The 18,772-nt window shown below is 43.2% G+C and overlaps 1 protein-coding gene across 4 annotated transcripts in view; it reads left to right on the top strand.

Annotated features, from left to right (window-relative positions):
- LCP1 (lymphocyte cytosolic protein 1) overlaps positions 1–18,772 on the top strand; it is a 50,894-nt gene that overhangs the window by 12,197 nt on the left and 19,925 nt on the right. Inside the window, exons 1-2 of one of the 4 annotated variants that reach the window (XM_036392073.1) lie at positions 8,206–8,344; positions 17,742–17,831. In XM_036392073.1, coding sequence (XP_036247966.1) covers positions 17,765–17,831 — 67 coding nt within the window. In that variant the 5' untranslated portion in view covers positions 8,206–8,344; positions 17,742–17,764. Of the gene's footprint in view, positions 1–8,205; positions 8,345–17,741; positions 17,832–18,772 lie in introns of those variants that run through there. The other 3 variants (XM_036392082.2, XM_036392066.1, XM_036392057.1) reach the window with 3 other exon arrangements.

The raw sequence follows: 18,772 nt of genomic DNA, 5'->3' as shown, positions 1-18,772 counted from the left end.
ATGCTGACCAGTAGGAAAGGTGTTTGACCAGGAAGATGAATTTTAAAAGAACAAACTAAAAAATCAAGGAAAAGCTTCTTTTTGCTTACTAGAAATTATCAATGCTGATACTAAGAATATAAAGGAATCATAATTGGATTTTTTTGGTGCCAGCTATAATCAGTATTTCTCATTGCTAGAGGGGGCAGCATTTCTCCCTTCCAAAGCCTTTTCCTCTTTTTATTTTTTTTTTTTAATTTATATGTGTCATGGAAGAGATGAATCCCAAATACAAGCTCAGACCAGAAGTCTAGTTAATCACTAAGTAAAAACATTATGAGGACTAGATTTGTTCACATTCCTTTACAAAAACAGAGATGCAACAGGTAAGAGTTTGTTGGATTCAGGGCCTTTGTGAAAAGCCTGACCTCAGATCACAGAATAATACAATAAAAGAATCACAGATTAAGATTAGATTAAGTTCAATGGTAAACCAAGCACTGTCAAGTCCACAATTAAACCACATCCCTGACTGCCACAACTACACATCTTTTAAATACTTCCAGAGATGGAGAGCCAACCACTTCCTTAGGCAGCCTGTTCCTGCCTAGGGAAGAAATTTTTCTTAATACCAAAATAAACCACTCCTGGCACAACCGGAGGCCACTTGCTCTTGTTATGTGGGAGAAGAGACTGACCCCACCCTGGCTTACAGACTCCTTTCTGATAGCTGTAGACAGATCCCTCCTGGGTTTCATTTCCATAGGATGCCTCCACTAGAGAAAACACTTCCCCCCCCTCCCCAAAACACAATCTTTTTATTGTCTTCCTGCAGCTTCAGTAGATGCAGGGCATGTTATTCCTGAGCAAAAGGCTGACACTCAGCAAGGGCATGGACAACCTAGGGCTGGCTTTCACCCTTCACCTGCAGGAGGATGCCTGCTCCCCCTGATGCAGCTCCAGAAGTAGGACTGGCTCTGCAAACACAAAAACACAACCCTGGCAAGGCTGGAAACAAAACCCCTTCAGTTTAGCAGTGCAGGGGGAAATATTTTTTTTCGCATGTGCTGTAGAAACCCCGCAAGTTCCTTCTGTGTTATGCAAAATTTCTCCTCCTGACAGGAACTAATAACTGCTTGTAAGTGTTTCTGGGCAGCAGTTCCAGCGCAAAACTTGAGCCCCAGGCTTGCATGTGAGAGGCTGCAAACAAGAAATGGAGATTCTGAGCACAGTTACAAATTTTATGAGGAATGCTGGCTTTAAAGCTTGAGAGCAAACAAGCAGAAACTGCCTGTGCAGGAGTGAGGAAATGACCAGAGGTAGATGGAAAAGCAGGGAAAAAAAATAAAAGAGACAATGTGTAAAGGAAAAATGAGATAATAACGGAAAACATGCCAAAGAAAGAGGAAGCTATGCAAGAATATAGCTTTTTAAAAAGCTGAAAAGAAAAAGAAGAAAACTAAGATAAACACAGAGCAGACAGACTAGGATGTAAAATTTCTAATATGTAAAATCCTATAAAGTCAGAACATAATGATAGAGGAGGAGACTATGTTCAAGGAGACATATGCAAGTGAACCCATGTGCACATGATGCTTTGTTCAGTCCTACAGGTATTTGTGTTCAAATTTTCATCTGGATCCAAAGGAAATTGAATTATTATTTTCTTGGCAAAAAAACTGCCTGCTGTTCAGGAGAACAGTGTAATTTACAATCCTGGGGTTTATTTCTCCTGCCATGGTTTGCAGCAGAAGACAGGTACTTGAAATTTTGGCAGTGGGCTGGCAGTGCCTGAGTTTGCAGTAGAACAGCTTTGTTTTGGCTGTGACAGCCACCCTGTGCAGGGCAGGGGCCCTGGGAAAGCCCATTCTGCTGCTGTGTCAAAGCTGACAGTGGTTCACTCTCCAAAAACTGAGTGAGATTGAGGCTGAAAGTACATGAGAAGGTTGGTTAACCAGAAGTAAGCTTCTGCCAAATCAGATTGTCAAAAATCATTACTTTGTTTCCTCACAGTTTAGCAAAAATATCTGGCATAACAAGAGTAATTAAAAATAAAATATTTTTTGTCCCATCTGTTTCTTATGCTTTTTTACTCCTGTAAGCCTCTGGCCACCAAAGTCACGTTTTCAGGTATTTCCTTCCATCACAAAGTCAAATTATTTCCTGAAAGAAACCCAGAAAAACTAGGAAACACATTGGACTGAGTTAGGCTCTAACCAACACACTGGTTTTCTTTTGTAGGGCTACCAAAACAGGACAGACAGTATTGTTGCAACAGTCTCCATGAATGACAATTCTAGACCCATCTCCATCTGGGAATGGGTTTATCAGCTGAAAGAGTCACTGCCAGTCTCTGTGGGAAATGTGGGACTTGCAGCTTTCCTGGGAGAGCCTTGGAGGTGTGCCCTTCTCCCACTGCATCCAAACCTGGGAGCTGAGAGTGGCCAGGCTTCTCCAACCTCTTCTTGTCTCTCTCTCACCAAGTAAAACCTAAGATTAGCTCATGCACTCTTATTAATATTTCACTGCTACTCCCCTTTGCAGCAAATGGATGGTTTTGATCAATAATTCATGACTGGGTGTAACCTATTACACTTGAAGTGGGGTGTACACTTTCCTGTTATTTATTTATCATTGCTTTTATTTTACAGGGTGTTTTTTCCCCTGCTATTTATTTTTCACTTGCTTAAACACCTCTCCTTCAAAGTTCAGACTGCTTGCAGAAAATTAATCTTGTGCCTTATGACTTTTAAGTAAGACTGAGCTCTCTGCAAGGGCCCGAGACTGAGCCACAAGGAAAACTTTCAGACCTGCTCAGCCACTTCAGTGCCAGAGATCTCTTTGAAACAAATGATTTGGGGAATTTGGTAACAAATCCAACTGCTCAAAGCTCATCCATGGCCTCAAGAGCTGCCTGCTTTTTGCTTCACAGGGATATTTGGCTACTTCTGCTGAGGGAACAACCTGCTCCAAGACCAGCAATCAGGTGTTGCCCTGTCCCCTCCTTTGCCACTGGGGGCTGTTCTATTGGAACCCTCCTGAACACAGGTTTTGGGGAGTGTAAATCTTTCTGGGTTGGAAGCTTGCAGGTTGTATCCCCTAGACAGAAGTGGCCTTCTCCTTTGTGGAAACAGTCTACTTATTTGAATTTTGTGGCTCATCTTGATTCACAAATAAGATAGATTGTAGTGAAACTGAAATAAAGATTTCCTTAGAAGACCCTAAGACAGATTACTGAGTATAGGGCTTGGAAATTGAAAGCTGCACAAGCATGGGAAGTCATAAACCAGTCTCCTGGCCTAGCTTTAACAGGCCATCATCCTCCTGGTCATTCCTGTGCCCAGATCCAGGGGAAAGGGTGAGGCTTGGAGAGCTGCTGATCTGAGAATTACCCTACCAAAGTCATGCTTTTCAGTATGACTGAACTTCTTTCTACATTGCTCCTTCTCCAGCCTTGCCAATATGTAAGCCTGGGTGTCCCTCCCTGACCAAGCATAAATGTCTTGTTGCTGATGGGCACTTGGGGCTGCCATATTTGCTGTGTGGCACAGGCTTCATTCACACCTGTGTGCATGGCATGGGCCATCACCCTCCACCCTGCCTCTCCTCTCCACCACTGGGAATGCCCACACCAGAGGCCCACGGGGGTTGGTGACTCCTGCCATGGGCTGTGGTGGTTGAATGGGGGTTGGAAACCAGGTTTCTCAGGGAAGTAGGGCATGGTGGCAGACTCCAGCTGGAGGCAAAGGGGTAGATCCAGCAGGGGTAGATCCAGCCCACTCCTTCCTGCATGGACAGATTTAGACAAAGAATGAGATGCTCTTGTTGCACCAAGAGGTATTTCATGATACCATGATTCCACCCCCAACAGATCCCAGTATCCATGTTGGGACAGGTTCAGTGGGATCACCCAGCATTGCTTTGCATTCTCAGGGCTTTTTCTGGCATATATAATGCAGGAGGAACACAGTGTAAAAGGTCTGAGTTTCACATGCATTCTGCAAAGCCCCATCTGTAGTATTCTCTCTCCTGCAGAGATCACAGGTGGCATTTCAGGGTACACTGCTAACACAGACCCAGCAGTGGGTCAGATTACCAACTGGCACCTGAGCACATGCCATCAGAGTAATGACTCCTGCTTCACAAAGACTCATTTACCTTTCAACAGCTTTGAGGTTCTCGGGGTCCATAGTCAGAGGCAGTTCAGTGCCTAAATCACTAGTGGTTACAGGAAGTGTCACTGACTTTCATAGGAACAAGGACAGAGTCACAAAATAAAGGTGCAACTCAGCATCAAGCTGTAGTGGGAATTAGATCAGGTCCTCTGTACTTATATATGCACAAGATATTATTTGTTAAAAGGAGACAATTTTAAAATAATTTCCATTATTTTGATTTGCCCTAGTTTTTCATGGCCCAGGATGTTCCTCTCAAAGGGTTAATTTAAAATTGTGCTGGCATTTAATCAGACACTTTGCAAGGTCCACAAGAAGCTTTCATTCAGCTTGGAAGATCTGTGCTGCAGTCCCCACTCTGCTCCCTACCACACTCTTCCCACCCCAGAGCGTGGCCTACAACCTGTGACCAAATCAGCTGGGGCGAGGAAGAAGTGGCATTGTACCAGTGGGATTTTGCAAAGTAATGGCTTTTGGAGAAAGGCATTTCCTGAAGCAGAAGCAGCCTGCAGGAGGGCAAGTTCAAAATGAGAGCACCAGGAAAGGCCCCCCCAGGAATTCCCGGCCCTAGTGCCCATAAGGAAACAACTGACCTACAGCAGAGCCCAGCTCCCTCCTCAGCTGGGGATCCCTGCAAGCCCCTCCTAGCTGCCAGAACACAGCACTGCCAAAGCTGCTGGACCTCTTCTTAGGCATATGCCCCAGATCCTTCAAATATAATTCCCATTCATTGGTGGAAGTGGGATTACTGGTTCCTGCCTGCTTTTTGGGTTGTCACTTACTTTGCCAGGAAATATCCAAGCCTTGTGGCAGGAGAGCACAGGCAGTTTCTTGTAGTGGGATAGAATATAAGAAAATAAAGATAGTGTAGAAAGTAATCTTACCCCTAAGGCGTTGCAGCTGGGCCAATCACGAAGGGTTAGGAACAGGCCTGACTTTACAGGCCACAGCTGTAGCCAGTGAGAAGAAGAGTGCTATGAAAGAGTGGTTGGCTGGTTGAGAGGGGAGCTGGGGTCAGTTGGCTGCTTTGTGAAGAAGGAATGAGTCAGTGCTCTGAGGAGCTGCCCATGAGAAACACCAAGAAGTTATGGAGCTTTTGTGATGAGGAGACAACAGTATGGAGCCCCTGCAATAAGATGACAACAGTTTCTGCCCTCCCCAAGGCAGCTGGCGTGAAGGGGAGGGAGGTGAGAGCCCTTGGCAGGCGAGGAGGCTGAAGTGAAAGTGCTCTGTCACTTGTAGCTGGCTCAGGGGCTGAGGCAAGGAGCAGGTAACTCATGGAAGGCTTTGGAGCCTCTGGTAACACAGTCTGGCTGATCTGCAGTGAAGTATGGCTGCATAAAACAGGCAGCAGGATGGGAGTGTCAGTACTGCCAAGAGTACTTGGAAAGAAAGGCCCTTCAGGCACAGGCACAATAAGGGTCAAGACTTGTGAAGTGGTGTAGTGGTGATAACAGCAGAGAAAAGATTGGTTTTGACCTTTTCAGCTGTGTCTCAGGGGCATGGTCTGTTAACAACTATAGTCCTCCCTCTGCAAGTGATTGAACACAGTGCATGCTAATTTATGGTACTTAATTTATAGACAATCATCTTTGATCTTTCCTAATGTCTTTTCCTGTAATTAGAGGGCCACCTCTCCTTTACTTTTTTTTACCTTTAATGGACATAAATCTCAAAGCAGCTGCATTGATATTTTGGCACTAAGACTGAAGCTGTAGGTCAAGTGTATTGTTTTTCTGAGATGGGACAGTAATGGACTTTTAACTCAGTCCCACAGCACAGCCTGTCCTAACACCAGCTGGCCTGTTCCTAGCCATAAGCATACTTTGTGGCAAAATGCAAGCTATTTATATTGTAGAGTTACAATTCAACACCCTTCTAGGAAACCAGGACTGTAGTAATATCATGCCCTGTTTATAGAGACATCATTCTCATGGAATCCTACATTGTCAGCAACAACACATCATGGAATCCTACATTGTCAGCAACAACACAAAGGTCCGTACGTAGGTACGAGTTAACCAGGTACAGGTAGGAGATAACTATCACATTGTCCCACTGAAATGTGTTTCAGTGCTGCCCAGTAAAATTGCTATTTGTGTGGCATTTCAAGGATGCACAGTGTAGGCTTTAAATAGTGTGTCATAACAGGGCTTCAGCCGGGGTTGTATCTAAAGGCTACCTAAGTTTAATAATATTTGGTGAGACAGCATTATTAGCTATACAGTGACAATCCAGCAGGTCTTGAAATGAGGCAGAAAAAGGGATTCATGATCCATGTGTCAAATTTTTGTTTATGTCTGCCTCATAAATCCATCATACTTTAAATCTCACCCTTGCTCTCCTTGTATTTCCAAGCTTGTTTGAACACTTCCTTAACACAGCTGGTGCCTATGGGATGTGCTGATATTGAATCAGTGCTGAGGACACAATGTTGAGCTCAGTCTAGGTCACATGAATATAAAATACCACACAGCATGGTGGAAACTCTGAGTTGCTCCCCTACCTTTTGCACAAACTGTAAGAACTCAAGAGAGGGTGCTAAGTGTGTTAAGCAAACATATCTGATAAGGAAACACCCACCCCAGTTTTCCTGTGTGAGTAGGATGTTAGATTTAGAGTGCACATCCCTTTGGTGCCCTCTTCCTTATCTCAGAAAAGACATTGCAGCATTTAATGGGATATCATGGAGACCAACAAAAGAAATTTAGGATTTGGAAAAGGTCTGTAAGAAAAAAGCTGGGAGAAACCATCAGGCTCATGTAAAATATCCTAGAAAACAAAGAAGAGGAGCTGTGGCACAGCTTATCAAATAATCAAATACTATAGAGGAAGTATTTTTTCAATAGAAGTGAGTAACCCAAAATGCCTGGAAAGTGTTTCAGTGTACCTCTGAAGAGAGCAAATGTATGCTGATTCAAGGATGGGTCTTAATTATGAGGATTTGCTCATGAAGGGGCTTCCTTGAACCTCTTTACAACAGTATGTAGCTCATGGGCTGGTGAATGACAGCTTTTTCATTAAATACATACAGTTTGGTAATTGTTTACACTGCCTGTTTTTAGAGGTAAAAGTCAGAACAGAAGTTTTTGAAAAATCTGAAGGATGATTCTTCAGCCTTTGTAAAGTGGCAAGAATCTTGCTGTTAAGGCAGGACATTTCCTAAAATCCCTGTGGGACTGATTATTAACTTTTCTCTCTTGATGTGTTTTCAGATCTAAGGCTTCTGCAATGCTGCATTGTTGGGGCTTGAAAGATGGTTTATATTTGCATCCATTGAGCACTTTTACAAGTGACCCTCAGTGCATTGGGAAATGTGTCCTTGATCTGTGTCAGTTGTGAGGTGCTGTGAGGAGTGCTGTGTTCTTTCTTAGGCTTCCCTATTCACTAAAGAGTTGGATAAACTGTAGGGAGACACCAGGATGGTACTGGGATGGAGCACAACAGATCAGAGGATAGGGAGAGAGGGCTCAACTTGTTCAGCCTGGAGAGGAGAAGGCTGAGAGGGATCTTGGCCAACCTTGGATTTGCACCAACCTCATCAGAGCTCACAGAGAAGATGGAGCCAGCCTTTTGTCAGCAGTGAACACTGATAATGAAAAGGTCACAAGCTGCATCAAAGGAAATTCCAAGTACTTGCATGGAAGAAGTTTTCCCAGGGAGGGCAGTCCAATGTTGGCAGAGGTTGCATGGTGATGCTGAGGAGTTTCCATGCCTGGTGACTGTGCTCCAGCCTGGCCTGGCAGCCAGCCCTGCCTGGTGGGTGAGGTGTCACTGCTGTTCTGTGCCTCAAGTGTGGCCACCCTTAAAGTGAAGAGAGGGAGCGTTTTGAGTGTGCCTGTGTTCCTGAACAAGAGTGGCAGTGAGAGGAAGCGGCACAGAGCAGTGGCCCTTATTGGAGGAGAGCTGAGATGAAGAGGTAGAGACCACAGCATGCTTTGTTTCCTTATAAAGACAAAATCTATTGCACTATGGGGTTTTGTCACCACTCACTTCCCTCTCTGGGCTCAGTTGTGGGCTTGCCTAGTTGCACTGCAAAAAAGGAAGAGTTTCCTTGCCTGAAGTGACAGCTGCTTTGCAGTCCCTCCACCCTACAAGAGGTTTGGTTTCTTTCAGAAGTTCTGCCCTTTCTGTTGGATTTGCAGCTTCTGAGCTCTTCATTGCTCTGACCTACTGCTTGAGCCCAGGAGGTAAGATCACAGCATCTGGTGGTTTTTTGGCAGGCTGCTCTCACTGAGAACCCCAGCAGTTTAACTGCACAGGAAATTGTGGCTGCCATGAAAAAACAGCGGGTTCTGTATTAGTGTGAAGCATTTTCCAGTAGTTTTGTGCACGGCAGTTCTACTGACCTTCAGGAAAGTGTTTGACAGATTTAATTTGGCAGAGTGGCTTTTGGCTGAGTAGAATGGTAGTCTTGGAGTTGGTATTGGCTTGGAGGGCATGATAAAGTAAGAAGCTATTATTTAGATTGAAGACTGGATCCACGTAAGAAGGGAATTTTAATTTCAGTGATTAGAAACACTGATTCATAAGCATAATGTATTTTGGCTCATAGTGCTTACAATGTAATCTGCTGGCTGTTAGGACATGTATATCAGGTTTTTAGAAATGTAATTTTACTTTCCAGTGGATAAATAAAACTGATTCATATTAGAGCCTGATTGCAGTAGGAACTTCTGCTTTTAAAATAGTGACATGGCGGAGGGGGTCCTAACGTTATATAATGTTATATTTATATACCTTTTAAATCTTGACTGGTAAATCTGGTCAGGCTGGTCCCTTGCCTTCTTTGGGGTTTCAGCTCAGGCTCTGGATGAATTGAGAGTTGTGATTGTCTACAGATATTTTAGGTGGTACTATTGTGAACAGGAACCTCCAGGCTTAGCTATCTTTGTAAGAGCAGTAGCCTTGCTGGTTTTGTCATATAGTGATTCCCTCAGCACATGGATTTGGTTTGAACACTGGAACTTTAGGTCTTTGTTATCACAACTGAAGTCTCAAACCAGGCTGGCTGACTGATCTTGTACTGCTACAGGTGTCAGGTGAAGATGATCTCTAGCAAATGCAGCTGGCTGCTCAGCAGATGAGGTTTGACCACCTTGCTGAAAGCAGATCACACTCTGGCACCCCTCCTGCAGAGGAACTCCAGCAGGTTTCACCTTCCTCCCCTCTTGCCTGCCCACAGGAGCAGTCTGGCCTCCTGAGCTGGGGAAGCTCTCATGAGTAGACAGGAGATGTGGAAACCCCCTCTGTGGTGGGAAACTCCACTGAGAAGTGATGCTAGAGCCAGGAGGGACTGGGAAGTACCTCTGGGAAGTACTGCCTGCTTGCTGGTAACATGAGCAGGAATTTCTGCTTCCATCCTGACTGTAAGGTCCAGATTTACTTAGCTCAGAAGCTGAAGGTCAAAAAAAGGGATGTGTTATCTTACTGGGTTTGAATCTGCTTCTTCAACTGGACTAGAGTGTCTCCTTGGACTGAACATTATTATGGTCATAAAATGTTTGTCCTTAAATCTAGTGGTGTTGCTCTTCTTCTCTTACTCACAGAACCTACAACACACTCCATTGTCTTGTATTTTGCTCTCAATTTTTTTGACCCCATTTCTTTCTGATTTCAGTCATGAGCAGCTTAAAACAGCTATGTAGCTTGGAATGGAGTTATCTTGTTAGAGAACCTACTGTAGAAGTCATTGCCACATGTTTTTATAAGGCATGAAAGAGCTAGGAAGTGATTGAGTAAAGGGGAAGGAAGGAGATGGGGGAGATCAGGGGAATAAAGTGCATTCAGAAGTGTAGCTCATTTTCATACCCAGCTCCTTCATGCAAAACAGCAGACTCCAGTGAAATGCTGATGCAAAACGTAAAATGTTTATCAAAATGAAAAATATTTAGGAGAAAATCTGAAACAGTGTTTAGGTGCTGCAGGATGGAGTACAGGAGGGTCTGTTGGATGCTCTGTGCATTTCCACAGTTATCCAAGGGGAAAGCTGTAGGATGGGAAATAAATTCCTGCCCCTTGATGAAACAAGTAGGGTGTCCTGGACATGGAGGCTGTGAGAGAGGAGAGTGGCATGTCCAGGCTTGGGGACCATGCCATAAAGCCAAATCATTCTTCAGAGGAAAGGGGAGCAGGAGGACTGTGCCTTCTGCTGCTCCAGGTGCTGCTTGAGTTTCCCACTGCACACTCTCAGCACAGCTCCCAGCACAGCACTGTCACAGGATAGGGGTCCAAGCAACAGCACAGCTCTAAGGAGGGCTATGTTCAGATGTGCTTTTCTTTTTCTGGTCTGATTTTGTGGGTGGAAGGGCCTGGTCACTGCTGGAATCGCTGAGGTGTCCTGCAAAACTGAGGACAGAATTCAACTCCTGGCATGGGAGAGACAGCAGCAGATTCATAAATCCTCATGGAACCAGGCAAATGCAAATATGTGTTTGTATCTAAAAACCTCCTTTTTACAGCTGGAACATATTTTTAATATTTTCCATGCACAGAGGAACTGTTTTCCTGCAAATGAACTGGAAGCAGAGGCTGTCTCCTCTCTTTCTTGCGTCAGTTACCAGGCTTCCACAGCACATTTGGGTCACTACTTCATGACCTGACCACTCAGCCTCAGGCTGAAGCACACAGGAACAGGAAGAGAAGATTCTATCTGTCTCTCCAAGCTTTTATGCCCATCTACCACCCCAGCTGTGCTGGGATAGAGTCTCATACCTATATCCAAAGCAGACCCTGCAGATGCTCTCCTCTTCTCTCCCCTTTGTTAGTGAAGATGGAACTGGGTGGGACACCTGTTGAATGACTGAAACTGTTTGTCAGTTTGAGAATCAAAATGTTCCTTTATCTATGGAAAAATGTTCTCACTTTAAAGCTAGCTAGTCTGTGTTGATAAAGAGATGAGAAAGATAAGTGACCCAACAAGAAATGCAGGGTACTGGATCAATTTTTTTTTCTTTTTTAAGAAAAATGCTACAGACTCTGAAAAATAATATGCACCTCAATGCTGTCTCCCTAGTAGGATGTATCTGACAGATACAAGACACATAAGGAGAGTATTTTTAGATTCAGAGCTCTGCTTTTTCAATGTCTTAATTTCCTTGAAGGATTAGCCCTTCCTGCCACTGAGTGGTATATTGGAAAGAGATCTCCATCTCTTTCCAGACCCTGTGGATTTTCCCTTCCCTTCCCTACTGTTGATCAGTATTTGATTTAGGACTCGGGCATCAAACTGACAAATGAGGTCCTTTATGAAATGGAACATTAACAAATAACTCATGGGCATTGCTGTATTCCTTCTGAACAGTGATAAATGTATTTTCTCTGTATTTTTTTTCAAATTGTATAAGGAAAAAAAAACCATATGAAGTGCAACATCTTAATAATCCCAGTGCCTACATACATGGCAAGATTTGCTGTTGCAGACACCAGTCTTTTAAAAAACCTTTGAGGTGAAGACTGTCATTTATTGTGGGCTAAATCATGAATCTTTATAATGTACTAGGGAGGAGGTATTTGCCATATCTTTAGAAAGACTCCTCTCTGATTTAAACAGCAAGATGCCACCCAAACTGAAGGTACTGTGATCCAAGTTACCCATTGTTAACAGAGCAAAGGATGTTTCTGTCTACTTTAGGATTTAAAATTTAGCTCAGCATCTTTAAGGAAATTTTAAAAAAATACTCATATTTATCTGTAGTTATTTCAGTAGGGAAACTGTCACAGCCCAACATGCATAACATGAAAAACTAACTTTTTTTAGTGAACCTCATGTGTTTGAAAATGTTGCAGTTTGTGCTTCATAAATGATTTTCAAAGTCCTTGTGTAAGACGTGTGTCCAATTGGCATGTGGTTCCAAAGGTGTTTGTGTTTGCTGATATTGTCAGCCATGGTGAGCAGCTGTCTGAGTTACTCACCAGCATGGAAGAGACATATGAACTCCAGTTTTCATCTTACATGACGAGCAGAAAAAAAGCTGTCACAAAAAAAAAAAAAAAATCCCCTCAGTCTGCCTGGAAGCTGTGACACCAAACAAGAGTAAAGGACATCGATGGGATTGTTTGTTTGTCTAAGGAGGCTGGGTACCCCGAGCTATCACTGTGAATGATCACTGGCAGCTCGCTTTAATTCAGCATTAAAGCTGCTATCCTATTTTGCTGTGGGTGCAGTATGGATCACCCTGCTGGTGCAGGGATGTAAGTACATTATTTTGATCAGAACTGTAAGAGAAATAACAGCTAATAATAAATATGTAGGAGAAAAGCATGAGAGTAGCAAATATGCTGAGACTGAAGTTTAATTGAGAGATGAGCTATTCTGGATTATGCTAAAGAACATGTTTGGCTGATTGCTAACAAGATGGCTTTGCCTGCTGCGTTTTAGTTGAAGGTTTTTGCTGATGAGCACAAGATGAAACTTGAAAATTGAGGAACTTCTAGGCCACACTGCTGTAGTTTTGTCACCTTGATTCTTCTTTCAACATGAGATCTACTGTATAGTTTATCTTTTTGTCACCCTTTAGTGACAATGAAAATGGCAAAAACTTGTCTCCAGGAGGAAAGAATCAGAACCTAGCTCAAAAATCTTCTCTTGTCTCCTCTTCAGCCCTCCACACTGTAGGAAATCAGCTGAGACAAATAATTTGAACAGAAATGCATATGGATATATGGACTTGTGTGTAGACTTATGAGAGAAAGATAGAGGGAAATATTTCTGGGGAGGAATATCCTATCAAGGATATTCTGAAGTGACCAGGAATAGGCAGGCATCCAAAGGTGGAATAAATGTGGGACAAATATTGAATATGTCTGAGATACTCTTGTTTTCCCTTGTACTTTTCTGGCCTTCAAGATGCTTCAGATCTGTCACGAGAGTTTCTGCACCATTCTAAGGACTCTTCTCTCTAATCCTCCCTGCTGATGGCATGATCCAGGGCAGGCTGGGCCTTGGGGGAGGATTGCTGGGGCTGCCTCTTTGATGTGAGCTGGGAGGGAAAGTCTATTGCAGAAGAGAGCTGGGGAAGTATTCCCCAGCCCTTACAGAAAGCTGGATGTTGGAAATTGAATTTGTGAGTGAGAAAAGAAAGAGAAAAGGAGCTAGAGCTATGAGCTCTGGCAAAGTGAAAGGAAGAGTTTTGTGTGTGCAGGGGGACAGTCTCACATTGCCCCATGAAACAGCTGACAGCTGTTTTGCAACAGCCAGTGCCTCTTATTTCATCAATTTCAGAAAAAATAAGCAAGTTTGAGGAGAAGATAGCAGGAAATTTATATATGCCAGGGAACATGTGTCATGCCCCTCTCCAACAGCCAGACAAGTTATCATATAATTAGCAAAGTACCAGTGCCTTAACACAAAATAAAGCCCTGATGGTAGAAAGTGAGTAAAAGTGAGTAAATTTTAGTAGTGTCTTTGACTTTCTTGAAACTAAATTCACAGTTAAGTTGTTCCTGACTAAACATGTTTGTGAAGGACAATGTTGTCCCATGAAATGTGCTTTTTTGCTTTGGGGAAAGGTACAACTTCACGTCTATCTATGAAGTGCCATTTCATGTCTTCAAGATTTTAATTGTCTTGCTTGCAACAAAGCTTAAACACCAGAGCAGTGGAGAAAAGTATCAAACAAGGTAACCATTTAATACAAGTCTTGGAAACCTTGACGTTTTAATGGCTTTGCCATTTATTATTTATAGTGCATGGTGGATGTACACTTTGCCAAGCAATGCATAACCAGGCAGCTCCTCTTAGAATGGCTTCAAAATCGAAAAGAAAATGAAAGAACATCAATATCCCTGGGTTTCAATTTAGCAATTATGTTCAGGTTTAAGATTATTTTAGTTCTTCCTTTATATTCCAGTCCAAAAATAGTTTGTTATTAGATCTCTTAAAACATCAGTGTGGTCATAGGTTCTTCTGAGGATAAGGTCAAATAAAAGGAAGCTTTTAGGGCATGGCTGTGACATATTGGTTTGGAAATGATGGCTGGGAAGGGAGTGCTTTGCTAGAGGCTCTTTTGTACCAGTTTGCTTGTATTCTCAGCAGCTTAGGTGAGAACCTCTTCCCTTTTTTACACCAACCGGTAACTCAGCAGTCTTCTGAGGAGGAAAGAGTGTATTTGCGACAACTTTGTTTTGCTTTTGCAATAGTGGGTTTATGCAGCTTGCCAAACTAGGAAGAAGTGTTGCTTCCAGGCAATGTTGTAATCCGGATGTCCTGAAGCCATCTGAATCTCAGACTGTCTCAGGGAGTTTTCTATTTACCTTCTGAATGTTTATTACCTTCCATTTATTTCTTGTTGGCAGTTCCAGTGCCTTTCTTGCACTGACCCAGGGAGGTGTCTTCCCCATCTCAGCATACTGCCTCAGCATCTAAGCACGTGCTGACTTTCACCTCATTCTCCCTGAGACACTTCAGCTCTTTCACTGATCTTCCATCATACCAAGTTCAAGATTCTTCCTCCCAGCTGCTCCTGATCTTCAATATCTCATCTGTGCTGACAGCTAAGCTGTTTGTCTTCAGTCTACACCAAACTCCCCTCTGTTTTGCCAAACCTCTCCCCCTCCCAGCTTTTCTCTTTGCTTCTGGCCATCCATCACTTTGCTCAAAGCCATTGCCTGGTTCTCACCAGCTGGTTTTCCCTTTGCTCCTTCCTCAGGTGGCTCCTCAACAAATGTTCCCCCCAAAGGAGCTCTTTCAACTTGTTCACATTGCTCATCATCATTGCTCATCCACATATTCTCCTTTCCTCTTATATCACCCTCTGCATTTTTTCTCTGCATTTGCCAGGTCATACTGATTTTGCAAACAGTTTGGAGTGGAGCAGTGCACTGTGTGCTTGTGAGTTATCAGTGATTGGACTATTCACTCAGGATTGTCGGATGCCCTCTTGATGGGATGCCCAAAGTATTTTCAGTTTGCATGGGAGATGGTGAAGTGCTGAAAGAGGTTGAACTCTAGAAGCATGTGGCTCTGCTCTTGGCTGGTTAAATCAGTAAAAAATATTGGGCCTGACCTCTTCTACTACTATCCAGAAGCATTTTACACCTCTCTGTGCCTCAATATTACCATTTAATGATTTAAGCAAAATAAGCATTTTAAATACTGGAAGGTGGCTTTTTGAAAGGGGATTTTCTCCTTTTTTTGCTGTGTGTTGCTGAAGCTCTGGACTTTCATTCACTTGATTTCCTTATGTTTTGTTTTTCCTACTTGAACAATTTAAAAAGTGACAGTGATTTTTTGTTGGGAATAACTCTGAAGCCTTTAAATCTGAAAATTCTGGTGCCTTTCTGAATCTCACTGTTGTGAAACCACAGTGGGGTATTAATTAGCAACACCCACTGGAACTGACAGGCTGAAGTCAAGAGGTGCTGTGAGGGCGAATCTGTGGGAGAAGCTCAGTTGTGTGTTGGAGCAGGCAGTGACCATCCTTCTGTCACCTGAGGAGAGCCACCCTGCAGGTGATGGAGGACCAGTCCTTGTTCTTGGTGTGTGCCTGAGATGAATCTGATTGCTCAGCTAGGTGTAGTTACCTTCACAACAGTGGTAATGCTGACCTAAAGAAGTCAAAACGGGTCATTACAGCAAAGCCCTTCATCCTATAATTAGTATAAATGTCCACATATGTAAACATATGTACTTCTAATAGGATTCTCTGTGTTTAACAGATTACTTAATTACATATCAGAGGTCATGACTTCCTCGTAAGAGGCCATTTTATGTTGGTGATATTTTTTTCTCAAAGTTACTTTGCAAAAGTAATCTTATAGGCAAAAGCCTGTAGTGTTTCCTACCTCTTAAGCCTAGAACAGTCTTCATGCTTCATTTAAAGCTGTGTTGTGAATTATATTGCTTGATCAAGTGAGTGGACTAGAAGGAATGACCTTGCCAAGGAATATGGACTTTCTGGCTGATAGTGTAAGGTTTTCATGTGGCCAGGTGCATTTTAGTTAACCCACAATTTGTAAAAACACACAGCAGGCAACAGAAAAAGATTGGCAGTGAGGAATCAGAAGCAGGAAAGATACCAGGACGGACCGGGGGAAGAGTATAGATCTAATTTTACCCTAACACACATAACCCACGTTGCTAGTGGATCATAGGGGTTTTTGAAAGGTAGTCCTTGAAAGTATGGTGGTTAGAACCCACTGCAAGAGCAATGGCATCATGGACTCTGCTGCACTTCTCTAGTTATCAAGGTCGGAGTGAATGAACAGATTTTTTTATTGCTGTCCTCATCCTAAAACCACAGTGATTAGGCAGGAAAAGGGTGCATGATGCTACTGGGAGGCAGCAGACAAGAAGTTAACCACATGAGTTGCTTTTGGGCTATTTCAAAGCTGTGTCCATAGTGGTTTTCACAGACACAAGGAATCAATGCATGAGTTCTGCAGAGCATTGACTCTGAAGCCCAAATAGGCTGTACATAACTCTGTGTTTTTACACAAATTGCAAATCTAGGTTTTGGTTTTTCTTTTTTTTTTCTTTTTTTTTTTTTTAATTATGCAGTGTGAATTTTAATTTGGGAATGGCATATTTCTGATTTTTTTCCTCTCATTTGATTACTGTATCTACAGCAACCACTTCCCAGGATCAACTCAGGTTTCCATTCCATTCTATTTAAATAGTTGTTTGGTTAATTAATACTTAAAGAGACATAGGACACTATAGTCATTCTCACAAATATAGAATAATAGATAGTCTCTCTCCTGAATAGTTTCCTCATGAATATATTCAAGGGACAGTAGGACAGATGGGGACATTATCCCCATCTGAAAAAGCAGGTGGGGATAATGTGCATCTTCTGGCAGTGTACGTAATGATGCCATAAAAGAAAGTGAACTTTCCCTTCCTGGTTATTAAGGAAAGTGCCTGTAAAGTGAAAGTCTAATCCTTGCTCCTGTTTTATATCTTTGATGAGAGGAAAGACAGGAAAACTCCTTCTGGCCACATGTTCCTAAAGCCACCCAGCCTCAGGCACTAACTTAGGCACCTTGGGAGGAAAATACTTGAACTCCCACATATCCAGGGAGAGAAGTAGCTGACTTTTGGGAAGCCAGACCTGGTGCTCTGAGCACCTTATGAAGGAGCTTCTCTCAATCCCTCCACCTTGTCAGGGTGAGCAGCCTTCTCATTAGGTACCCAAAGGTAAGTGGTGCAAATGTCCCCTGAGGTTCTGGTTCCATCCCAGAGCCTTGGGAAGCACCTAGGGCTGCTTCTCTGTGAGCACTGTTGAAGAAATGACTGGATAAATGTGTTTCCAAGGGGGAATAACAAGAACCAGCACCATTTAGTCCATTTTCTCCATGAGAAATGAAAGTCAGCAGAGGTAGGATTTAATTCCAGTTAATTAGTATAAATAAAACTGTTGTAATTTTGAGCAGGGCCTGGCAAAACAACAGGAGGGACATGGAATTGTATTTCATGTACACAGGATTTTATCCCTTCACTTGATTTCAGGATGCAGAGAGGAGCTGGGTTTTCAGCTATGGCGAGCTGCTCCAAAGCTTTGAAAACCCAAGTGAAAACCTCTCTCTGTTTCATCACAGCTGCAAACCCATAAAGCACCAAATGAAACAAGTGTCTTCTCCTTGCAGACCTGCCCCTCACAGAAGTCAGGATGGCATCAACAGGGCACTTCTCCGAGGAGGAGATGGCAGAGCTGCGGGAGGCCTTCAGCAAAGTTGGTGAGTGCAGCCAGCAGCAAAGGCACTGCTGAAGTGTGAACCTGTGGCCAGCTCTTTTCTCATGGTCTGACTGACCAGCTGTGAGGAAATGGAGTTTGTTCCAGCACTGATCACACATCACCCACAGAAAGCCCTTTTCCTGCCACTGCAGGCCTCCCAGATGAAACCACATCATCTCACTGCAGAGCACTGGCCTCTTACACAGGGGGGTGTTGGGGCTCCAGCAGGATTAAAAAAAAAAACCCTCAAAAGCTGTACAGCAAACCATGTTGGAAATATTCTCAAGTGTCTTCCCAAGAATATTGTTTATTCACAACAAATTATTTGGAAGACAAAAAGGTCCTATTTTAATGTAAATTGAGTATTCCCTATGGGAAGGAAGAGTGTGGAGAGGACAAATATGCAGATGGATAAAAAATTTGTAATCCCTTCACAATGACCTTTCAAGCCCTTTCTACCGTGTGTTTTCTTTCCAAACCTTTGACATCTCATCTGATTTGTCTTCTTTAAAGTCACACAGACCCATCACTGTCTACCCAAATTCTCAGAAAAGAGAAAAAAAAGAGAAAAGACAGAATTTCTCACAGCTCACTTAACTCCTATCAGCCTCACTGGATTATGCACTCATCAGCTGTCTGTGCTGATTCAGGTGGTGGTTGGTTGATTTCTGAGCACACAACAGTCTAGTCTGGCAATCTTAAAAATCTGGTCCCTCTAAATGTCCCGTACACCCAATGCCCTGAGAAGGCAAATCACAGAATCCTAGCATGGTTTGGCTTGGAAGGGACCTTAAAGATTATCTAGTTCCCACCCCACAGCCATGGCAGGAACACCTTCCACTACATCTGGTTGCTCCCCCAAAGGCTGGAAGGAAGCTCTCATTCCTCTCCCAGACATTTCCCTCTCCAAGTCCAGATCCTTTTGTTGAATGCCATGGTGAG

The sequence above is a fragment of the Molothrus ater genome, chromosome 2 (assembly GCF_012460135.2).
Source record: "Molothrus ater isolate BHLD 08-10-18 breed brown headed cowbird chromosome 2, BPBGC_Mater_1.1, whole genome shotgun sequence".
Classification (NCBI taxonomy): domain Eukaryota; kingdom Metazoa; phylum Chordata; class Aves; order Passeriformes; family Icteridae; genus Molothrus; species Molothrus ater.
This window is presented reverse-complemented; position numbering and strand designations above follow the sequence as displayed.